Source organism: Ceratocystis lukuohia (assembly GCF_044167205.1).
Source record: "Ceratocystis lukuohia strain C4212 chromosome Unknown Supercontig3_pilon, whole genome shotgun sequence".
NCBI classification, from domain to species: domain Eukaryota; kingdom Fungi; phylum Ascomycota; class Sordariomycetes; order Microascales; family Ceratocystidaceae; genus Ceratocystis; species Ceratocystis lukuohia.
The window spans coordinates 3,595,540-3,616,796 of NW_027263522.1; the positions used below are offsets into that span (position 1 = coordinate 3,595,540).

At 49.3% G+C, this 21,257-nt stretch overlaps 8 protein-coding genes across 8 annotated transcripts; 3 read left to right on the forward strand and 5 right to left on the reverse strand.

The window, feature by feature from the left end:
* Nucleotides 1-451: 451 nt before the first annotated feature.
* On the reverse strand, nucleotides 452-2,665 carry HOO65_030908 (uncharacterized protein; the record flags this gene model as incomplete). Its single annotated transcript, XM_071001964.1, has 2 exons — nucleotides 452-868; nucleotides 983-2,665. 2 exons carry the CDS (start codon nucleotides 2,663-2,665, stop codon nucleotides 452-454), a joined length of 2,100 nt encoding a protein of 699 aa, XP_070860587.1.
* Nucleotides 2,666-3,503: 838 nt separating this feature from the next.
* Nucleotides 3,504-5,194, reverse strand: HOO65_030909 (phenylalanyl-trna synthetase alpha chain; the record flags this gene model as incomplete). The annotated part of the gene is made up of 2 exons (XM_071002099.1): nucleotides 3,504-4,649; nucleotides 4,808-5,194. The coding sequence occupies 2 exons, from the start codon at nucleotides 5,192-5,194 to the stop codon at nucleotides 3,504-3,506; spliced, it is 1,533 nt and encodes a 510-aa protein (XP_070860588.1).
* A 971-nt stretch (nucleotides 5,195-6,165) lies between these two features.
* Nucleotides 6,166-7,494, forward strand: HOO65_030910 (DSC E3 ubiquitin ligase complex subunit 4; the record flags this gene model as incomplete). The annotated part of the gene is made up of 2 exons (XM_071002217.1): nucleotides 6,166-6,551; nucleotides 6,606-7,494. The coding sequence occupies 2 exons, from the start codon at nucleotides 6,166-6,168 to the stop codon at nucleotides 7,492-7,494; spliced, it is 1,275 nt and encodes a 424-aa protein (XP_070860589.1).
* A 494-nt stretch (nucleotides 7,495-7,988) lies between these two features.
* HOO65_030911 (uncharacterized protein) lies at nucleotides 7,989-9,191 on the reverse strand (the record flags this gene model as incomplete). The annotated part of the gene is made up of 1 exon (XM_071000520.1): nucleotides 7,989-9,191. One exon carries the CDS (start codon nucleotides 9,189-9,191, stop codon nucleotides 7,989-7,991), a length of 1,203 nt encoding a protein of 400 aa, XP_070860590.1.
* Nucleotides 9,192-9,733: 542 nt separating this feature from the next.
* Nucleotides 9,734-12,274, forward strand: HOO65_030912 (pentatricopeptide repeat domain-containing protein; the record flags this gene model as incomplete). Its single annotated transcript, XM_071000521.1, has 1 exon — nucleotides 9,734-12,274. One exon carries the CDS (start codon nucleotides 9,734-9,736, stop codon nucleotides 12,272-12,274), a length of 2,541 nt encoding a protein of 846 aa, XP_070860591.1.
* A 299-nt stretch (nucleotides 12,275-12,573) lies between these two features.
* Nucleotides 12,574-13,348, reverse strand: HOO65_030913 (uncharacterized protein; the record flags this gene model as incomplete). The annotated part of the gene is made up of 2 exons (XM_071002373.1): nucleotides 12,574-12,856; nucleotides 12,948-13,348. 2 exons carry the CDS (start codon nucleotides 13,346-13,348, stop codon nucleotides 12,574-12,576), a joined length of 684 nt encoding a protein of 227 aa, XP_070860592.1.
* Nucleotides 13,349-15,086: 1,738 nt separating this feature from the next.
* On the forward strand, nucleotides 15,087-16,883 carry HOO65_030914 (methylmalonate-semialdehyde dehydrogenase; the record flags this gene model as incomplete). The annotated part of the gene is made up of 2 exons (XM_071002077.1): nucleotides 15,087-15,759; nucleotides 15,823-16,883. 2 exons carry the CDS (start codon nucleotides 15,087-15,089, stop codon nucleotides 16,881-16,883), a joined length of 1,734 nt encoding a protein of 577 aa, XP_070860593.1.
* Nucleotides 16,884-17,343: 460 nt separating this feature from the next.
* On the reverse strand, nucleotides 17,344-19,651 carry HOO65_030915 (FAD binding domain-containing protein; the record flags this gene model as incomplete). The annotated part of the gene is made up of 4 exons (XM_071001947.1): nucleotides 17,344-17,699; nucleotides 17,820-18,860; nucleotides 18,932-19,311; nucleotides 19,398-19,651. The coding sequence occupies 4 exons, from the start codon at nucleotides 19,649-19,651 to the stop codon at nucleotides 17,344-17,346; spliced, it is 2,031 nt and encodes a 676-aa protein (XP_070860594.1).
* Between the last annotated feature and the right edge of the window lie 1,606 nt (nucleotides 19,652-21,257).

Here is a 21,257-nt window from a genome sequence, read left to right on the forward strand (position 1 = left end):
CCGCGCTTTTTTTTATACCATCCCTTCTCTATGTAGGTGATAGACAAACAAGAGCTAGCGGGTGTAGAAGCATAATTACGTCATATCGACTATTAGGTTACCATACACCACGGGTTTCGTTACACAGCTTAAAGTACAAACGCCATGATTACGAATATGGCAATCCTAAACTGCAATATGCTTCGATATCAGTACAATACCAATTTAGAACTAGTGCTTTCCGCGCTGGTACCAACGATCTATGTTAAAGCAAGAAAGGGTAAATAAACTATGTAAAAAGAAACACGGCACGTAGGCGTGGGAAACCGGCGTAAAAGCAATCAGGCACGTGGGATAAGGAAAGCTATGAGACAACTAAAGGCAAGAGAATGAAAAGAGAGGACAGGTCACAAAGGCATAGGGATGGTTTCTTTGTGATACTGCAACTACATCCTCTCTTCCCTTTTTCCTGTCACTCGGGGCGAGGCGGATTCGAACGGCGTGGTCTGTTCTCGTTGTTCAGCCTAACGGCAGCAAATCTCTTAGCAAGGGGTTGTTGATCTTCGGGGGCAGCAAACAAAGAAGAAGAAGGGGCTAGGGAATCGTGAGACGCAGAAGCAGAAGTAGTAGAAGAAGAATGTGACGAAAGAGGGGTAGGGGCATCGGAGGAGCTAGACGATGAGGCCAAGTCGCTAGGGCGGGAGGAAGACTGAGAATAATAGGGCCGGTCGTGCTGGTGCGCAGACGAGGCGCGTTGCCGCTTGGGGATTCGCTCACCAGTGGATTGCAGAATGGCTTGTAAGGTACGCCAGCCGCTAGTGGCGGATGCATCGTACATGACGCTTTGATTATGGCCCACAGCAGCCTTGCATAAGGTGGATAATTCGTCCTAAAGAGAGAGTGACAAAAATCGTTAGATATTAAAATATATGCAATCATGCTTAGTTGGCTCGCAGACTAGTGATGCCAACCGTGGTGCTCGTAATAATAATAATATACTCACTTCAGATAAAATATCCAAGTCTTTAATGAAGCACAGCAAGTGGAAGTCAGAAACGTCTTGAACGTCTACCGGCTTTGCGGACGCATGCGTAATCTTCAAGGCTTTTGCCAAGTCGGTATGATCCTGGCTGATGCCAACGTGAGAACGATTTTCGACAGGGAAGCCCGAGCTCAAGAAGACTGGCTTCGGGGCTTCGGGGAAGCCATGTGTCAGGGTTACAAATAGATACTCGACGGGAAACGAAGGCTTGGCATTTTCCTGAACATTAGCACCATATTCGTTGATTTTTCGGTAGAAGACTTCGGGGATGTAGCGGCTACGGATGGCCGTCTCCTCCTCTTCCTCCTCTTGCACAAACATCACAGCAGGCTCTGTAGATGGCTCGATAATATTGGCACGAACCATCTCGACGGCAGAATTAGACATTTGGTAAGATGATATTTCGATCTCGCCGTTCTCGTTGCCAGAAATCACGCAGGTGACAAAGTTTGAGCCAAAGACACCCTGACGACTCCATTTGGTTACGCGGGGGTGCTTGGCTTGTAGACGTGACGCAAAGCAAATCTCTTGAGAAGACAGGAAGTAAGACTCAGCATGGCGCTTGCAAACAACGCTGCCGTCACCCTTTCCAGCGTCTAACAGATCAGTCCAGATGACGCCGACTTTTTCAAGACCACACATCTTGGCGACATTATCGACATTAGATTCGTTAGTCCAGTCGTTAGTTGTCAAGCCATCAACCTCGTCGACTTGAGGGATTTCGTAGACTGCCTCAACCACAGCCTTTATGCCCAAGGGCACCTTGGCGTACTCAGCATAGCGGCCATACAGTATTCCAATTCTCTGGAGACCTGTTCGACGCCAAGCATCAATGAATGTGTTGATAATGCTGGGCGACGCAAATTCCACATGATCTACCATACGGAAGTTTTGGGGCTGTAGGATGATGGCACTGGGTTGGCACTTGCTGCAGATGCCTATGGGCCATTTGGGATGGCCGCCAGAGCAATTAGGGGCCACTCTGTAGAAGGGCTCGCTAAGAGGCGGGATGAATGAGGTGCCAGACTCGGGCTTGTTTGTAGCAGCATTGATTTTACGTAGATGGGCGTGGAAAGAGGGATATTTGATGCCATTTTCTGACAAGTAGGTCGGGTTGAAGGGCTCCAGCGGGGTGCAGTAGTCGCACATGCCCTTAGGACCATGTTTACACATAGAGTTTCGCGAGCGGGGAATTGTGCCAGGTAGCTTATCTAACTTGTCATCGAGGGGAGACTGCTTAATGAGCTCCCAAGGGCGAGCGGCTCCCTCAACCATGGCAATAGTTTCTTGTGCAGAAGGCGTTTCTTGCACAATGGCCTTTCCATTAAGTCTAGCAGTAACGCTCCCTGAGTCAGCTGAGTCGGCCAAGTTATCGCTTGAGGGGGCTGATGCTGCGCCCTTGTGCTTGTACGATATAAAGATGAGGTCACCATGCTTCATGCCCACGCGGCTGATGGAGATGGTGCTAAGCTCTTCCAGGAGCTTAGAATCGGTACCTGTAGGGCTATTGGAGAGAGCGATCGTGTACGGATCAACGGTATCGGGAAGCTGAGGGACAAGCAGGCCTCCAAAGTCGCCAAAGGTGGCTTCGGGCTCGACGTTGACCCGGATCATTCCATCGGGCCCACGGACTCGTAGAAGCATGATTTAGGATGAATCGACTTGAAGAAAGTTGATTGAGTCTGAGGAGGCGGCGGGGGGAGACTGAAGAGGTCGGATTTATCGAGATAGCTGATAGCCGGAGAATAGGGCACTGTGGTTTGTCGAGATTGGAGTATAGGTGACAGAAAATGCAACGATTGTTGTTGGTTGAGGAGCAGTGAAAAGTGGTGATTAAGGACGCTAGAAAAAATATGGAGGGGCCGATCTGGAGAAAGAGAAATAGAGCTCCCAGTTTTAAGCTTTACTAGCCTTATAGCATGACAGCTGATGACGGCGTCCAAGCGTTGCCTGGGCTTGAAGGTCGCGAGAATTCTGCTTAGTCAAATGATAGCTAGCAAACATGTGACTAGAAGTGATCAGAATGTTCTACCTGGAAGTGAGGGACTTGATGGTTGCGGCAATGGGGGAAGCCCGTTAATTAGTTGCTGCTTAGGTTTGTGCTTGCAGCCTTCCTTAGCCTATGCTAACTACTCACACGCATACCATACGCAAGAGCGACTGGCGATAAATTGGTGCTGTGGGTGCTGCAAGAGCCAAGGGTTAACTAGAGCACAAGTGACTTAGCGCCCAGTTATGCGCTGGAGATCACAGCCAGCCCCTGAAGCTACAGGCCCCATCCGCAGGTTACAGAACAAGGGCCTGCCTATCTTAGCATAGCTACTTCAGCCAACGACGTCATTGCTGTCTGTCTATATTAATACTACTTCTGCTGCCAACAACCCAAACTCAAAATTCTTTATGATCGTTACTTTCATATTTTGCTCTACTAGGCAAGCCTTTTTTGCCCTTTAAAATCCTTTTTTACTTTCTTTTTGTCTTCCTAGTTCTTGTCTAGCCGCACTTCAGGATTCTTCTCAATAAAGTTCAGGTCAACCTTGTGACCCAGCAGCTCTCTAATGTTAGAAATGCCGTACTTGATCATAGTTGGCCGCTCCAGACTCAGACCCCAACCATAGACTCTCAGATCCTTGGGCAAACCCATAGACTCCAGCATCTCTGGCCGGAACATGCCGCTGTTACCGATCTCAACCAACTTGCCTAGGCCCTCGTGGTACGCAAAGATCTCCATTGACGGCTCGGTGTACGGGTTATAGGCAGCCTTGAACTTGAGGTCCTTCAGGCCCATCTTGTTGAAGAAAATCTCCATGAACTCCATCAGGCCACCCAGGCTGAGGTTGTAGTCAGCAATAACACCCTCAACCTGGTGGAACTCGGCCAAATGTGTCGCATCAACCGCCTCGTTTCTGAACACGCGATCAATGGAAAAGTAGCGTGCCGGAGGAGGGCGACCATCCGGTCCTTTTTGCGCCGCCAGCCTGCGCAACACTGCCGTCGAAATAGCGGTAGTGTGTGTGCGGAGGACCAGACGCAGCGCCTCGTCCGCAGCCCATGGGTACTGGTAGCCGACCGAGCCAAACTTGCCATCCTGATGCACAGCCTTTATGTTATCCCAGTACTCGGTCTGATCCTGCTCAGTGCCGGGTTCAGCACGAGGAGGATCAGCAACGAGAGGGTCGGAAATGTAAAAGGTGTCCTGCAAATCACGGGCAGGGTGCTGCTGAGGCACGAAAAGAGCATCAAAGTTCCAGAAGCCAGATTCGACGTAGCGGTTGGTCGGCATCTCCTGGAAGCCCATCTCGAAAAATATGTGCCGGAACTCCTGTCGCACCTTGTTTAAAGGGTGCAGGGCGCCAGCGCCTTGGTCGGCGCCAAGTGCGTTGAAATTGTAGGCTTTAAAGGTGGCCTTGTCCCACGAGTTGGCGGCCAGCATATCCGAGGTCAAGTCGGTGTCCTCCTTGACTATCTCCAGGGCAAACTTGGTGCCCTTGCTGATTTCAAAACTGACAACCTTTTGAAGACGTACAAGCTTGCGCTTGCGTAGTTCAGAAATGATTTTAGGCTCGTGCGTCCGAGTTTCCTTGATAGTCTTTAGTTGTTGCTGAGTGACATCGGTGATGGTTTCGGCCTGCGGGGGTTTGCGGATGGATGGGCTCTTGGTCAGCGACACGCACATTTTTTCTTCTTCTCATTACCACTGCAATGCGCCTAGCTTCTTTTGGGCTACGCAGCCACCGCTACATAAAATACACTCCGTCTGGTGACCGTGGGAAATAGCAGACTCACAGTAGCAACAAGCTTGCCGTCCTTGGCCTTGGTGATCCATTTCTCCTTGAAAGCCTTGCCCTGGCCAACCTTGGTGACAGTCTTATCACCAATGACCTTTTCCAGCTCCTGGACAGTGAGGCCCTCCATTGCCTGGCGCAGAGCAGAAAAAACACGGGCTTCGTGAGAGCCATGGGCCGCAATCTGTTCGCCCTCGGCCTCCAGAACAGCTTCTTCGCTCTCGAGGGTCTTATAGGCGACCATTTCACGGCTAGCCAGGCGGTCTAAGGCTGACTTGACCTCGGTGAAGGGCACGGAAGGGAAGGCTTCGGTGGACAGAATAGGCGAAACCTTGTCCAGCTTTTGCAGGACGATGGACGCCAAGTCGGCGTTGGAAGAGTCGGCCATTGTAAAGTTGATAGACAGTTTACTGCGGGGCACAAGTACTATACAACCGGGAAGGGTTGGAAATCGCCAGGCACAGTTTCGGTTGTCGACTAAATGACAAAGGAGAGATGGGAAATGTAGGCAGTCAGACTTCTGCCAAAAAAAACACTGGTTATTGAGCGGTTGAAGGGTCGATGGAATAGAGGGGTGGGTTTGGCCTGGCTAGACAATTGAGTCACCGCAGACCCAGACAGTTAAACCCTTGTGCAATTCAATAAGGTGGGGCAGAGTAGGTAGCGATCATGTTAGGGGTAGGGTTATTAGATATATGCATTATGTTATCACGTGTATCTGCAGTGCTTTGGGAGAGCCTTTCATCACAATGCCGTCTTCTATGTCTACAGTGCTCAGGCAACGAAACCAACAAAGAAAAACCCACAGTGGTACATTGATATTCTTTCTGTGACGCCATTGCCATGAAAAACCTATTTTATTTTCCCCTATTGTGACATTTTGTGGAATATTCTTTGTATGTCAGTTCGGACTTAACGGATTACAAATCAACATACACTACACAACCTATACTATAATACTATAATGCACGCACACTGCAATCTAGCAAGGCTCTATCGGACGACTTCTCTAAACAACACAATTTAGCAGCCATTATCAGGGAACAACAACAAACGGCTAGCCAAGACTATTGTCTCTATATTATTTTCTCTGTTTTGCCTTTCCCCGTCTTTTCCTTTCTAAAGCCCCCATCTCCAGTCCCAGTGCTGACCTTGATTCCACCTTTGCATTCTGAGATTACGGTGCATTTTTCTTTCCTTCCTTTCTTCCCTTTCTCTTTGTTGCATGCTGTTTCTATATCATGTAACCCTCAACTTAATTAAACTTGCTTCTCTCTTGGGCTACAACAAAAATCCCTTCCTTTAATCTTCACTTCTTCCTTCGCAATACCCAAATGACAATCACTTATTTTTCAAGCGATGAACAATGACCAACATATTACCCCAGCTTTGGGCCCGACACATACACCCGGCAGTCCGGAGTCAGCCTCGTCTCTACCTGCAAGGCCCCTATCCTCGAACGCTACATCTAACACCGCATCCAACACTGCTGTGCCTTTACGAAGACCCCGTGTCCTGAACCGTCGCACACGAAGCTTTTCTCTTGATGGCGCAACTACTCCTTCGTCACGCGCCGATGAGCCTGGCGTTGGCTCACGCTCCAGGTCATTTCGTAGCCAGGGGCGCAAGAGACCATCCAAGAAACCATCTCCTGCTTTGACCAAGAAGCTACAGTTTGTAACCAACATCCTTGGGAGCCTTGATTCTCTCGTATACGTGCAACTGGCCACGTTATACTACATGGAGTGAGTTTTATCTGCTATTCTCTCGCCTTGTGTATATGCATATGATTTTGGCAGCTTTCTGGCCCTTGGTGCTTGTGCTAATCCTCCATTCTCGTGCGGTGCTAGGTGCTCCTTGTTTCTCTTTCTCCCGCGGGTCGTCGCACATTACACATACCTAACACCGCAGCCCGAAAACCTCAACATTTCAACAGCTGCTCCTGCCAATTTGCTTGGCATTCTTATACCCAACACCCTCGCCATGGCGTGGCATTTGCTGGTTGCGCTACCAGTCGCTTCTGAAGCAACAAGAGGCTACATGCATGGAGGCATTATAATCGATCTCATTGGTCAGAAGCCTCCCATAACGCGACTGGTGTTATTGGCTCTGGATCTGTTTATCATGATTCTGCAGCTCATAATGCTGGCCGTACATCTAGATCGAGACAATCTACGCACACAAATAGATCCCAAGCGGATAAGTCCTCTGATGCTGTTGAATCTCATCTCAGTTGCGCGAGCCTTGGATCAGGCTGAGCGTGGCATGCTTCCTTCTGAGCCTTTGGTGCCTAGCTCGAGCACTAGCGAAGGCCAGCAGCAAGTCGCCAGTGCACCATCATCACCAGGCGATGCTGCCTCGGAGGATGGGTCTAGCCTTTTATCTCGAAATACCGCTGATGCCATCACATCCCACCCGGACCGGTTAGACGAGCTCTCTTCTGGCATAGCAGTAGTGGGAGAGTACAACCTTGTCGGAACCTTTAGAAAGTACGCAGCAGCAGTTAGGATACCGAAGATTTTTCTCCCCAGCTCGTACTCGTCATCTGCGAGCAGGGAGCAGCAGAATCTTGCTCCTGGCAATTATGCTGCAACATTGCGAGAACTAGGTCTTGGTGGCTTTGCTCGCCTGTTGAGAGCAAGAAGGACAGCGGAGCAAACGAGAACCCCTGCTGAAGCAACGCCATAGATTGATACCCGAATCATTCATTCACCCCCCCCCCCCCCCAATTTCTTTTTTCCCTCACGGCAGCAAATTTCAGCTATTGTTTCTCTTTTTTTTTTTTTTTTTTTTTTTTTATAAATTGTTTAGTTGACATTGATAGAATCATATGATATAAAGACTGTCATGATCGCGATGATCGTGATGTGGTGGAGTCTCAACTTAAGGAGAAGCAAGCAAAAGTAACGAAAGTAAACGAAATAGGACGAGACGGCGAAATAGTGAGATAGCAAGACAGATGTACAACAGTTAAAAGAACAACAGAAACGAAAAGGAACAGCAAACAAACCCAAAAACTTCCCAACTCCAGTAGATTTGCTTTTTTACCCAAACCAATGGTATCCCGTAAATGCAACGCGCATGACGATGTGATCGATCGATCCCGACAATGAAGGGGAGAAGAAGAGAGAAGAGAAAGACAGCAAGAGCACAGAGTAAAGCAAAGCGCGGGCGCGATTAGTTTATGCAACCTTTCTCGCCACATTGCCAACACCAAAGCCCTTGACTGAGACTATCAAGTCATCGCTCTCGTCGTCCACAGGCCGAATGCCCCATGCACTACCGCCGAACTGCTTAAGATCCCGAGCTAGGCGGACGAACTCGGGAGTTATCGCGCCTTTGCTCAGTCGCACACGTCCCATGTCTTCGCTGCCCATTGCCATCAGTGTGAGTACTGTTGGTACCGCTTCTTTGCTGACACAGCCGCCAGTAGAGATGGACTCAAGGAGTTGGTATGCACACTGCTTGCCAATATCCTCGGGGATGACGCCGCCGTGGGGCGGTGCTGGCACATCTGCTGAATATATCACTCCAATTGAGCTGCTCTCCGCGACTAGACTCAGACCAAACCCGATGCCTGTGCGTCTCTTGTCGCCGTTCTTGTCAGCAACCAACGGTGCCGTATCGTACTGTGCCGCAATATTGATATCTGGAACGAGAGGATTGAGGATCTCACGGGCTGCCTGTATCATGCGGTTGTTACTGGAGGCCGACACGCCGGTGCAGTAGGCCACGCCGCGGATGCGTCTAATGCGTCCATCGCTACGGTTGAGGTGAAGCGTCTTGGGTAGACGCACCTGCGAGGCAAAGCGCAGCTCAACCACGCCACCACCACCACGGCCATTTTTGCCGGCACACGAGCGTGTGATGATGCGTAATTCTATACGGGCGGGCGGGATACCAAAGAGGCCAAATAGCGGTAGGATGGAGGTGCGGAAAGTGTCAACGGAAATATCGCCCGTTTCAGTCGCAGAGGTGATGACACCCGGCCCGGTAAAGCGGATGTTCATGTGGCCTTTGGAGAAAGGTGCAAGTAGGCAGATGGCCAGTAGGAAGTAGGTAACGCCGCGATTGTTGTTGGCTTCAATCCTGTGCTCGACCAGGTCACCATCAATTGCGCCCACACCATCTATGGCACCGGTAATGAGGCCGGGGTGGAATGTTATCCGCGTACCAGTCAGGGAAATCTGCATTGAACTGCCGTTGGTTACAGTGTCTAGCAGTCGCAAGAAGGAGACTTCGTGGGGAGCTAGACCGGGATGAGTAGGCGATGAGTTTCGGATCTGTGAGATAACGACGGGGCGACCGGTGAGAGTAGAAAGGGCAAGCCGCTGGGCAAAGGCAATATGCCCGGTAAAATGGATAGCTTCGGGGGTCGACGCCATGATTACAGGAGTTTGGGTTTGGGTTTGGTCTATAAAGTGAGGCTGTAGGTGATGTGATAAGCGAAAGTAGATATTAATGAAAAGGTGGAAAGGGGAGAAGAAACAAAATAAGCCAGCCTAGCAGTAATCGAAATACTCTGGAGCTTCAAGAGCTCTTTGGGAATTCATCAAGTTCACTCTGGAGGTTTCATATGCCCAAAGCCAACGATTTTTTTGCAGTGAACACTCGGTGAGAAGAAAAATTACATTTTCTGCCGGCCTTCCTCTATGTGGGGTCCCTGAAATAGTAGGCGGTGAGAAAAAGGCTCTTATCTTATCGCATGGCTTGCTCAAGCAGCGATGACATTTTTGGAATTTTCTAGTCAAAGATCTGTGATTGGTCCACCTTGCACTGGCGATAGCTTCACCTCCCTTGTTTCTTCATTACAGTTACGTTTTACGGATGCCACTGATTTTCCTCTGTGAAAGGCGCTGCAATGAGCTCATAATCTCGGCTCTCTTTGCTTACCCCATTTCATGTTCTCCCTTTGATTAGAACGGTCATGTCATCTCAGGTGGCTGCACCTAGACTAGCACAGGCCAATTCTCTTGTTTGTGCGGCCTGCAGAATAAGTGTTCAGAGACATCCTACTAGTATAACACATCCCCGAGCATGGCTCCACCACGGAACAGCTCTTAGAAAGCGGGCTCGCCCCGGAGCAGTTTTGCCGGCAAAGTCTAAATCACGGAACCCGTTAGTGACGCCCCCCGAAGGCCGAAATATCAGCCATCCAGATTCCGCCGTCACTTACACCAAGTCTCCATTGCCGGCTGTAATACGCGACTATGGCGACAGCGACGGCAAGGGATACGCCGTGAGATACTTTGAGCAAGACGAAAGTGGTGTCGTCAGGCAGCTCCGGAACCAGGAGGAGTTCTCTCAGTCGTGGGCTGGCCACAATGACCCGATTGTTCAACGAGCCAAGAACTTGGTCAACACTTTTTCCGACAGCGACGTACGCATGCCGACCAAGACTGAAGTTAACAACCTGGCCGCCCAAATAACAGACATATCGAACTCTGGGGCGCCTCCCGAGTCTATCATCCAGAAGTTAGGGCAGTTTGTTAGAGGCCTGTCATCACCCCGCGTACAACAGATATCACCAGAAGCTGGCATGCGCGAGATTCTCCAGGCGGCTGAGAATGAGGCAGTCACGCAAATACCAGCCGAGTTTTGGGTGGGTAAGAACAGGACTGCTATTCAAAATCTTAACGTGTCTCTTCGCCGTTTTCATAAGCCAATGCGGAGAAACACAGTGCCATCTGAGGATACCTTCAGAAATGCGTGGAGACGCTACGTTGCTGCTAGAGCCCCCATGGCTCTATATTATGATAAGATACACATCGACGTATGGGACTTGCTGTGGAAGATGTTTGATGTTGAGCACGAAAACAACCCACTGCGCCTTACGCAAATATCGAAGTTAGCTAGAGATATGAGCATAGCCAAAATTCAACTGCGGCCCGAGCAGCAGGTCACGGCAATTGAAGCCATGTTTGCGGGGTCCTATCAAGGCCAGGCTCTGGAAAACTGGAAGCGGTGCATAGTTTCTTTGGGCGCAGAGGACGCGCCTACCTATTCCCGGTTTTGGGAGCTTGGTGCCCGCATGTACTGCATTATGGGCGATTTGGACCGAGCTGAAAGTATTATTGAAAAATTGCTCCAGAGACAATGCGACCCCCGAATTCTCATTGACTTTATCCACGCAGCCGCTACAGGGGAATCCCCCAAGGGCCATGATCGTGCGGCTGAGGCATATCAAAGATTACGTGGTCTACTTGGTGATGAAATGACACTAATCGACTTTGACCGCATCATCTCATCGTTCCTCTCTATTAACCACATATTCTCTGCGTTGAATGTTTTTGTCGACATGATGACCAAGGGAGCAATGACCATCAACAAAGACGGCAAGATTCCAATGATTATTGCAAACAAATTTTTCTTTGGAAAGTGGCTCAAGCGTTTGATCGGCAATGGTGAGCTGGAAGGCGCCATGAAGGTCGTTCGCTTCATGCAGCAGCACCGGATCCCTAGTTCGGCCATCCAACTCAATGGTCTGATTGGAGCTTGGCAGCGGTCTGGCAGTGCACGGGACTTGGCAAATGCTGATGCTCTGGGCTGGGAAATGATTCGATCGAGACTAGAATTCGTCAGCACTCGCTCAGGCTCATCAAAGAAGTTTATCACAGAAGAAGATAGAGCCCATGGTGCGTCCATTCCACAGGCGTCCCTCGAGACCTTCTCGCTCCTGGCCGAGGATTACCATTTACGTCGTCTAGACAAGAAATTGCAAATACTCTGGGATGCGTTTGAGAAATGTGAAATCCCATTCAATGCTTTCATGATGAACCAACTTATGGCCAACGCACTTGACTTTAGCCGCGTCGATGAAGCTCTTTCTCTATATAACACCCTAGTCAAGGAAAAGAAACTGACGCCAAACCCACACACATTTATGGAGCTCTGGAAGGCACTAGAGGTTAACCGTGTCATGCTCCTTGCTGATACCGAGGGAGACGCGCAAATTGAGGCTGCACGCAAAACCTTTGGTGAAATGATGCGCCACGCCGACGTCTTCAAGGGTGAAATGAATTCACAGCTGGCGCGCAAAGTGCTACACACCTTCCGGCGATTAGGTGACCGGCCTGGGTTTGTGATTGCTCTGTCAATGATGCGGCGCTTCTTCAACTTTATGCCGTCGGAGACATTTGTGCTGGAGCTCGTTGTTGGAAGCACAAATCTGCTCTTTGATTCGCCACATGCACGTCACAAGGTGCGTATAGCTAAAACAAAGATGGAGTCGGCCTTGTTCGAGATACGTCGCCGGAATGCCGGTGATGATGTTGAAAGGCTGCCAGAGGATATATCGGAGGAGGAGCGCAAGGAACTACTGTTTGCCTACTTGCGAGACCAGTTCTTATATGGCAATCAACTTCAACAAACAGAGCCGGTCACGGAGGAGGTTCTAAATAATACGGCTCGGGACATGGGGTTATACGACATAGGTGACACAGCCGCAGAAGATTCTGAGGGAAATTGAGAGTAGTGGTGGGAGGGAAGTGTAAGATACGCCTTTTGCTATTTGTACAATACATACATAGATTTTAAGAAACAAGCTCCCCAAAAAACCAAGAAGCATCCAACAGACCTCATCTTAGATCGTGTTGAGGCATAAAGGGCAACAAAAAAAGAAATACCAACGTATGAAAAAAAGGTGATTTCACAAACGCCAACGCTATGCAGAAGATCTAGAGAAAATCAAGGACAAAAGCAAAAGAAACGGTAACGGATATGGGCGGCAACAGCGAGAAATGCGGGAGCATATACTGCCCTTCTGTCTCACGAGATATCCACGTCCATATCCACGTCCATACTGAGATCTGGCTCTAATTGATCGCCAATTGAACTCAACTGTGAGCTAGGTGGCCGTGAATCTAAAGAGTGTGTTGATACAGGAGATCCGGGCTCGATTTGCCGCGGAGCAGCCCCAGGGCCGCGGGTCTTGTTCTCCCAGCGCTGAATAGTAGAGAGTTCTTCACCGCCGCCTTCGGCGAGAATTTCGCCATGGTCGACCGGTCTACCCAGCGCTGTTGCCGTGTATTTTGAGTCTTCGCCAGTTTTGCTATGTTTTGTTTTCAAAGCTGTAAATGCCTGTTAGTATGATGCCATGTGGCTGCGGGAAGGTAAAGGTAGCTAGTCGTCTCAAAATTTACCTACCTGTTAGATAGTCTGGCGCTTCACTCTCTCCATCGTATAGTGGAAGCGCATCAATCGCCTTTGCGCTTGAGCTGTCGAACCAGGCAATGAATTCTTCTACGCCACGTGTATCTTCCTCGCCTAGGAAATCCTGCTCATATAAAGGCCGTTCTGGTAACAGCGTACCCATATCCTGAAGAGCCATACGCACGTCTACCACGCCTGGCACTAGATCGTGGCCGTTGTCCATCGCATGCAGAGCGGTCTTTTGGCATAATAGGATCATGTAGCGTACAGCTAGGTCAGTCAATGTGTCGACAACTGATGGTCGTGAGCCGTAGTAGCCAGTGGCGCGTAGTATTTGTAGCACACATGGGCGCAATAGTGCATGAAAAAAGATTGGTGGTGTCGACGACATGGTGAGCTTGTTATTAAAGGACTGTGGTGCTGGTTTGGGTGGCTCGTAGGGGTTCGATTTCGTATACGAATGGCTAGTGGTTTGTTGTGTTGCGGTCTACAGCGCTTCGATTGAATCGATATTTTTCCTGGGGATTGGATGAAATAGAAGAGAAGGTGGTTCTAGGTTCAAGGCGATTGGCGAAGCACTGGGGCAACAGGATTTTGAAGTATGAGAATGACTTTATAGAGCATGACGCTCCAGACAATTGATGATGGGACTAACAAGGGGGTTATTGTTTTTACGGGCGTTAAATTAATTATAATAGGATGGAAATGGTGATCAAAGAAAGTAATAAAGATTCGTGGACGCTACTACGTTAGTGTGTCGAGCGTTTGCAATCTTGGTTGGTTGCTTGACATTGCAGCAAGGCTGTGATATTGGCCCATAAAGCTCTTGTGGAGATCCAGGTTTTTGTCAGTCAGCCTTGTCTAGGTGTAGAGCAATGGGCCCCACCTTTAAGTTGTATTTTGGGGACTCCTCCATAGGGTTCAAACTTGGAAATACAATACAATCAAAAGTCGGGCTTTTGTCCCACGAAAAAAACACGAGCATGGCATGTCTCTTAAATGTAGCTATAATCTTATCCTCACCTACTCTTAAGGGAGGTGGATTAAAAAAGGGCTATGAATAGAAGAGCCTGAAAATATAGAGGACGGTGGTTTGTGGAGTAGAAAGCGAACGATAAAATACAAAGTAAATTTATGTGCGCTGTAGGATTGTCTGAGTGGGCCTCGAGATATGGCATAGCTGATAACGCATAGATAGCTTTGGCTGGCGTAGATATGGTGCTGATAGCGGGCGATAAAGCTAGCAATAGCAATGATTAGATAGCTATGTCCCCTTGTTCTAAGAAACTACGAATTTAGCTGATTTAATCGTTTGTTACCTTGTTGGATAGAACTGGCTGTTGCTGCATTTGTTGTTATGTAAAGAGCAATGCCACGGCATTGTCTTACAACAAATGCAAGTGCTAACTCATTATAAGAAGTTGCGACAGCGGTCTGCCCTCCTATTGGTTCGTTTCTTTACACTAACTACGGTGCTCTTTTTTTTGGAGACGGTTATGGTCAGCAGATCATGGAGAATGTGCAAATTTGGGGAGCAATGGAGGCTATTGCCGAAGTTGAAACTGAGACTTTAGTTGTGCATCTGGACCAAGGGCAGCGGCCAAAGCAGTAGGGTAACAAAGGAGAATACATAGGGAAGGAGGGAAACACAAGGCATGTGTCGGCTTAGAGGCTGTGGCTTGCCAGGTAATTGCTGACTCCGAAGAAGGGGCCACAGCTGTATAAAAGCAAAGACAGGTGCAACAAAGCTGGAGCACAAAGGACGAGCAAAAGAGCAATCAACTGACAATCAACTGCGAAAACATCGTGCATCATTTGTCCGAGCCCATTCACTAATCTGCACCGTGCTACCTTTATTCTGTATCTTTAAGTCAAGGCAAGGGCGAATATCTGTTGCTCCGCTTGATGCTTGCTGGACAACTTAGAAGTCTATTTTACTTATTTTATCGACGTGCCTTCCCTCCAGTACCTGGCCTGGCTCCGTTTTGCCGTCGGCCCTTGAACAGGATTTGAATCCGGGGCTTTCCAAGCTGCTGCATGTTGTAAAGCTAGAGCGTCCAGAGAAAAACTACTATAAAAGCGCTGCTGTCCCTAACTTATTTTCTCCCTGCTTAATTTTTCCTTTCGCCATGAACCGTCTTCTTACTCGGTCGCTTTCCTTCGCTGTCGGAAGACACGCTCTTATTTCCCGTGCTTCCCGTCCTCTACCCACTCCTACTCCGTTTCTATTTACTATGTCATCTGCCAACCCCGCACGGCCGGCTCGTCGCTTGCACCAGGCTGTCTCTGGCCACAAGCAAGTCACTCTTAGTGATAGCGCCACCTCATTTCCTAAGACCCATGAGAAGATTTCCTCGCCGGGCATCACGCCCTTCTTTATTGACAACCATTTCCTCGAGTCTCAGACCGAGTCCTTCATTGAATTGCACGACCCGGCCACCAACAACCTTGTCACCCGTGTGCCGCAAAACACCAAGGCTGAGATGGATGCTGCTGTGGCCTCAGCTAGTGCCGCGTTCCCCGAGTGGCGGGACAAAAGCGTTATTGCCCGTCAACAGATCATGTTCCGATTTGTGGCGTTGATCCGCGAGAATTGGGATCGCCTAGCCGCCAGCATTACGCTGGAACAGGGAAAAACCTATGCCGATGCTCACGGTGATGTCCTCAGAGGTCTTCAGGTCGCTGAGGCTGCTTGTGGGGCTCCCGAGTTTCTCAAGGGCGAGTTGTTAGAGGTTGCCAAGGACATGGAAACTCGATCCTACCGTGAACCCCTCGGCGTGGTAGCTGCCATTTGCCCCTTTAGTAAGCCTCTTCTATATATCCGTCTAAGTGCCACCTATTTCTAACGCTGAAATTTCTTTCTAGACTTCCCTGCCATGATCCCCCTATGGTGCATTCCCATTGCCACTGTGTGTGGTAACACCTTGATTCTCAAGCCCTCAGAGAGGGATCCTGGCGCGGCTATGATTATTGCTGAGCTTGTCGAGGCTGCTGGCTTCCCCCCCGGTGTTGTCAATGTGATTCATGGAGCTCACGATGCCGTCAACTTCATTCTGGATGAACCTGCCATCAAGGCCATCTCCTTCGTTGGTGGCAATAAGGCCGGTGAATACATTTATAGTCGCGGTTCAGCCAATGGTAAGCGTGTCCAGGCTAATCTGGGCGCTAAGAATCATGCAGCTGTGCTGCCTGACTGCAACAAGAACCATTTCATCAACAGCGTCATTGGTGCTGCATTTGGTGCTGCTGGCCAGCGCTGCATGGCCTTATCAGTACTGGTGACAGTCGGAGAGACCAAAGAGTGGATTCCTGACCTGGTCAAGAGTGCGCAGGCTTTGAGCGTCAATGGCGGGTTCGAGGAAGGTGCTGATCTTGGCCCTGTTACAACCCCTGCCAGCAAGGCTCGCATTGAGAACCTTATTGCTAGTGCAGAGAAACAAGGCGCCAAGATTCTCCTGGATGGTCGTGGCTTCACTCCCCCCAGCGACAAATACCAGAACGGCAACTGGGTAGCGCCCACCATCATTACCGATGTTACCCCAGAGATGGACTGCTACAAGGAGGAGATTTTTGGCCCCGTGCTAGTTTGCGTCAGTGTTGATAGCCTGGAAGATGCAATTGAGCTTATCAACCGGAACCCATATGGCAACGGTGTCGCCGTCTTTACCAACAGCGGTCCTACAGCAGAGGCCTTCCGTCGCCGGATCCAGGCCGGCCAGGTTGGTATCAACGTGCCGATTCCTGTACCTCTTCCCATGTTCAGCTTCACTGGAAACAAAGCCTCAGTCGCCGGTGGGGGTGCCAGCACCTTCTACGGTAAGCCTGGGGTCAACTTCTACACACAGCAAAAGACAGTCACAGCGTTGTGGAAGGCCGATGACGCGTTATCCAAGAAAGCCGATGTGGCCATGCCCACCCACTCGTAGTCTATCTTACCATACGCATCACCCCTACCCTTTCATCCCTCAAATTGTACATAGAAAGCATAATACTTATTTCTTCTAATCAAATAAGTCAACATCAATCATTGCATTAGTTATATCATGATTCTAGGGTCAAGAAGGCTAGTTATGTCTAGTACATTGGGAATCAGACAAGAAAATGAGTGAGCCAATGAGAAACAGGACGGGAGGGGGGGGGGGGGGGGGCATGGCATGGATGTGATAAGGCCAAGGGGACGTAGACAAAAAACAAGGCAGCACGAAAAAGACCAAAATATGGAGCCAAAAACAAGTATCCGTAGCCAAAAGATCTGAAATACGGGATACAAGAAACGACGACAAAAATGAACAAGAAAAGACTGGTGACACAAACCTCCGCCACCTGCTTTGTACCTTCCCAACTCATTCTCCTTCTCTTATTCACTCACACTCCATCCCCATATTTTCATGGTGTACCATCCTTGCCACTACTGCTACCACTATTAGCATTGCCATTGGCACCCTTTGCAGTAGTAGGCGGGACTTGTAAAAAGCCACCGTAGTAGTGATCCAGCCACTTAGCAGCCTCATGGCCTGTGTTATCAACGCTCGAGTCCCAGCGGCCAATAGATCCGACATAGCCATCAGGTCGGACATTCACGATAGCTACTTCGCCGGGACCCAAGCTTCCAAGCCACTTGTTTGTGCAGTGTATGCCACGTGTGTCCAAGTCTGGCACGTTGTCAATGTAGAACGACCATTTGCTGTCTTGAAGGAGAGCAGGGAGGTCGGATATCTCAATATCGTCCTTGGGCATGGTGGCTGGTTTTGGGGGAGAGACGTTGGGGGTTAGCAAGTGTAACGTGGGATGAAGCGCAAAAGAAATATACGAGACGAAAACAGAAACAAAAATAGGCAGGAATAAAAAAGGGTGGCTCTTACTGATTAGTGCAAAGGTGAATAGGTGGCTAACCACAGTGTAGCGTTCAGGCCTTTGGTATACGTCTAGGTCAGGCGCGGGCACACGGGGCTGGGCGGCATATGATTTGCTAGCAGCCGCAGACAGTTGACTCAGAAGGGAGTCATTTGACGCAACTGATCGGCAGAAATCATCAAGGAAAAGGGCAGCTTGGCGGACATCCCAAGTGAGCAAGTAGATGCGGAACTGGCCCATCATAGGGATGTCGATTTGAATGTCGACAGGGTTTGAGTCGAGGTAGCGCGTGACCTTAGCGGGAGGCAGCAGACAGCCGGGTTTAGCATCGCCGCCAAAGGCATATATATCGTTGTCATGTCTATTAATGACGCTCTCAGCATACTCTGCTCCAATGCCTGAGATGAAGCGGACATTCGTCTTGAAGTTGTCGGCTAGAGCAGCTGCATCGCCTTCAGCTATCTGATTGGCATGCTCGTAGTCAAAATTGACAAGGTCTAAGGCAATCTTGCGGCGTTCGTCTTCGTAGCTCTCCAGTAGCACAGGCTTGGCAAGCCCACGAACAGCCAGGTTTAGCTTCCAGGCAAGATTCCACGAGTCGTGCATCGAAGTGTTCATACCCTGGGCAGACTTTGGGGAATGTGTGTGGCTAGCATCACCAGCCAAGAAGGCGCGCAAGTGCTGGTCAGCGAAGCGGGTTGCTACACGCTGGCCGATTTGGTAGCGGCCAAACCATTCAATATACTGCCAGTTAATCTCAAACGGCGCCATAATTTGCTTTGCGCGCCGCATGATAAACTCTTGGCCGTATTCTCGACGGTCAGCCTTGGGACTAGATTTGAGTTCGATGTATAACCTCGTCATGTTGCGTTCACGGGGAACAATGAGGATCGAACCATGCTCCTGGCTGAATATTACTGTCTTGGACCAAATGTCAGGGAAGTCGGTGATGAGCTCTCCATCAAGCACACCCCAAATTGCATCTTGTGACATTCCTATAGCACGAGCATCGGGTATGCTCTTGCGGACCTTGGAGTGGGCGCCGTCGCCTGCAAGAGAGGTTAGCTTTGCGGGGTTCATCACAGAACGCATACAAGGTGTATTTTATGGATTCGCTTACATCCAACGAGAAATTGCGTGAGGAGTGTTCGCCGCTCTTGGTTCACGTTTGCACGGCAATTTACTTGCAGTGGGCCGCTTTTATTCTCGGGTACGCTGTACGAGTCAAAGGCGGTATTTCTGCGGACCTCAGCGCCACGTTTGCGCATGTCTTCAATAAAAAGACCCTCAACTACGCCCTGATGCACTAGCAGGATGTAGGCATCTAGCACATCAATGATTGGGGGGTAGTGCACCTCACGGCCAAGGCGGTGAAGCGGTTCTTCGGGCGTACTTCGCCAAAAGGAAATGTCATAGACTCTGACACCTCGCTGCAACAAGGGATCTGCTAGACGCATTTGTCTAAAGGTTTCTATAGACTTGGGCTGGAGCCCATCAGCTCTAAAGAGTAGGTAAACAGTGGTTTTGTCAGTACGGTAAGCTATACAGCACGCACACACACTCCCTAGATCGGCACAACGACTTACCGTCCAGCCGTGGTTTGATCGTGGCGGTCATCAATAACCTCAATTTTGATTCCAAAACGCACCAAGTTTGATGCCAGCATGAGGCCGGCTGGGCCAGCACCAACAATGCACACTTGGCATAAAATGGGTGGTTGCGGCATGCTTCGAAGTAAGCTGAGAGTATCAGCAGCTCCAGCTATACTTAGAGCATTAGAGGGCAATGTACCCGACTGGACGTCCATGTCCGTGTCGGGATGGCCAACTCCAGGAGCCATGGCGGAAGAGGGTGGAAAGAGGGGGGAGGAAGAGATAGGGCTTATGTGTGAGTTTGGTAGAGAAGGAAGGGGAGATTTTGATGTGAGTGTGTGTGAGAGAGAGAAGCGTAGAAGTCGTTGAGAAAGAGACCAACTCCAGTGAGGACCGGGAATATCGCAGACAGACTTTCCCAAAGATGGAAAGGCAAGGCTGGCTGGTTCCCTCAGTAGTTGAGGAAAAGATTAAAGGCTGACTATTCGAACCCAATCCAGATCAGACGTATCTTTTTTTTTTCCCTAAAAACAAAAATTTAAAAAAGAAAATAGAGGAAGGTGCTACGGGAGGATTCAGATGCCGGAGAAGCTCTTTTTTTCGGTGAGAAGAGGACGAAAGAAAAAAAAGGAAGAAAAAAGTCCGCGATGTATGAAAGGAAACAAAAGAAAAGAAAAAAGCGTGGGCGCTGATGTTGGCAAAGAGTGGGAGAAGAAGAAGCCCGATGTAGATGTACACTATATGAAAAGACAAGGCGAACGATTATGGAACCGGTAAGAACTCCCAGAAAAAAAAAGCAGTCACCCCTCTTCTTTGTTTTCCGTGGGAAGGCGCAAACGGGCGAGCAAACAAACAGAAAAAGGCGGCAAATCCGGGGCCTAGCTTGATGTATGAAGCAAGCCAAGCAAGAGCAAACAGAAGGAAACAGGAAACACGTATGAATTAAGGCGCAAAAAAATTTAACTTGAGAAGGGAAAAGAAAAGAAAAGAGAAGAAAGAATGCGAGTAAAGAAAAGGGCCACAAACAATAACGATGGCCAAGGACAAAAGGCAAAAGGTACAAGGCCGGGTGTACCAAGCAAGACAAAAAGGAACAGAACACAAAAAGGTAGCGGCGGGAACAAATCACACCGAAAGGGAAAATGAGAGAACAAAAGCTTGCTTGGTAACTGCAAGAGAGAAAAAGAAAAAAAGAGCACTCTGCCTTCCAAGAATGGACAGTTTACAAAGGCAAGGCCTGATCCGCTTCTTTTGCTACTTGCCAAATCGCCAATCTCACCAGAATAAAACAGGAGAAAAGAACAGCGACCCCCTTTGCGCCTACTAGTCTTGCCGATCAAAAACAGACAGTAAACGGAGCAGTAGGGCAATTAGGAGGAGATCATACACTAAAGAGGGAAAAAAAAAATAAAAAAAAGCCTGCAAAAACGGACAGTGGCCTCCAAGGCAAAAAAGGAAATCACACACGTTGTACAAGGTGGCTGTGTTTCATTGGACCTACTTGGAGCGAAACGGAGATAGATGGAAGAGCCCGAACAAGTCGGTAAGTGCCTTTATCACGACCCCACTCTGCTCTGTCTTTTTTTTTGGCCCTTGAGTGGTAGCACTGTGTACTACAGCTTCTATTGGTATCCAAGACATACAATAAGGAAGCACCCGCAATTTGCATCAGCGTACTTGCAGCTCAACAGAATACCTGCGACTTTTCTGTCCCTTTATTTTTTCTCTCGTCGTCACCCCCCCCCCCCCCCACTATAAATGCAATGGGGGTATGTGGGAGGGCGGTGGGTTCTCGTGGTCGGTTTTGTGGCATAGCAAAATATGACATGACATGATCAAGGACCAGTGTGGTCT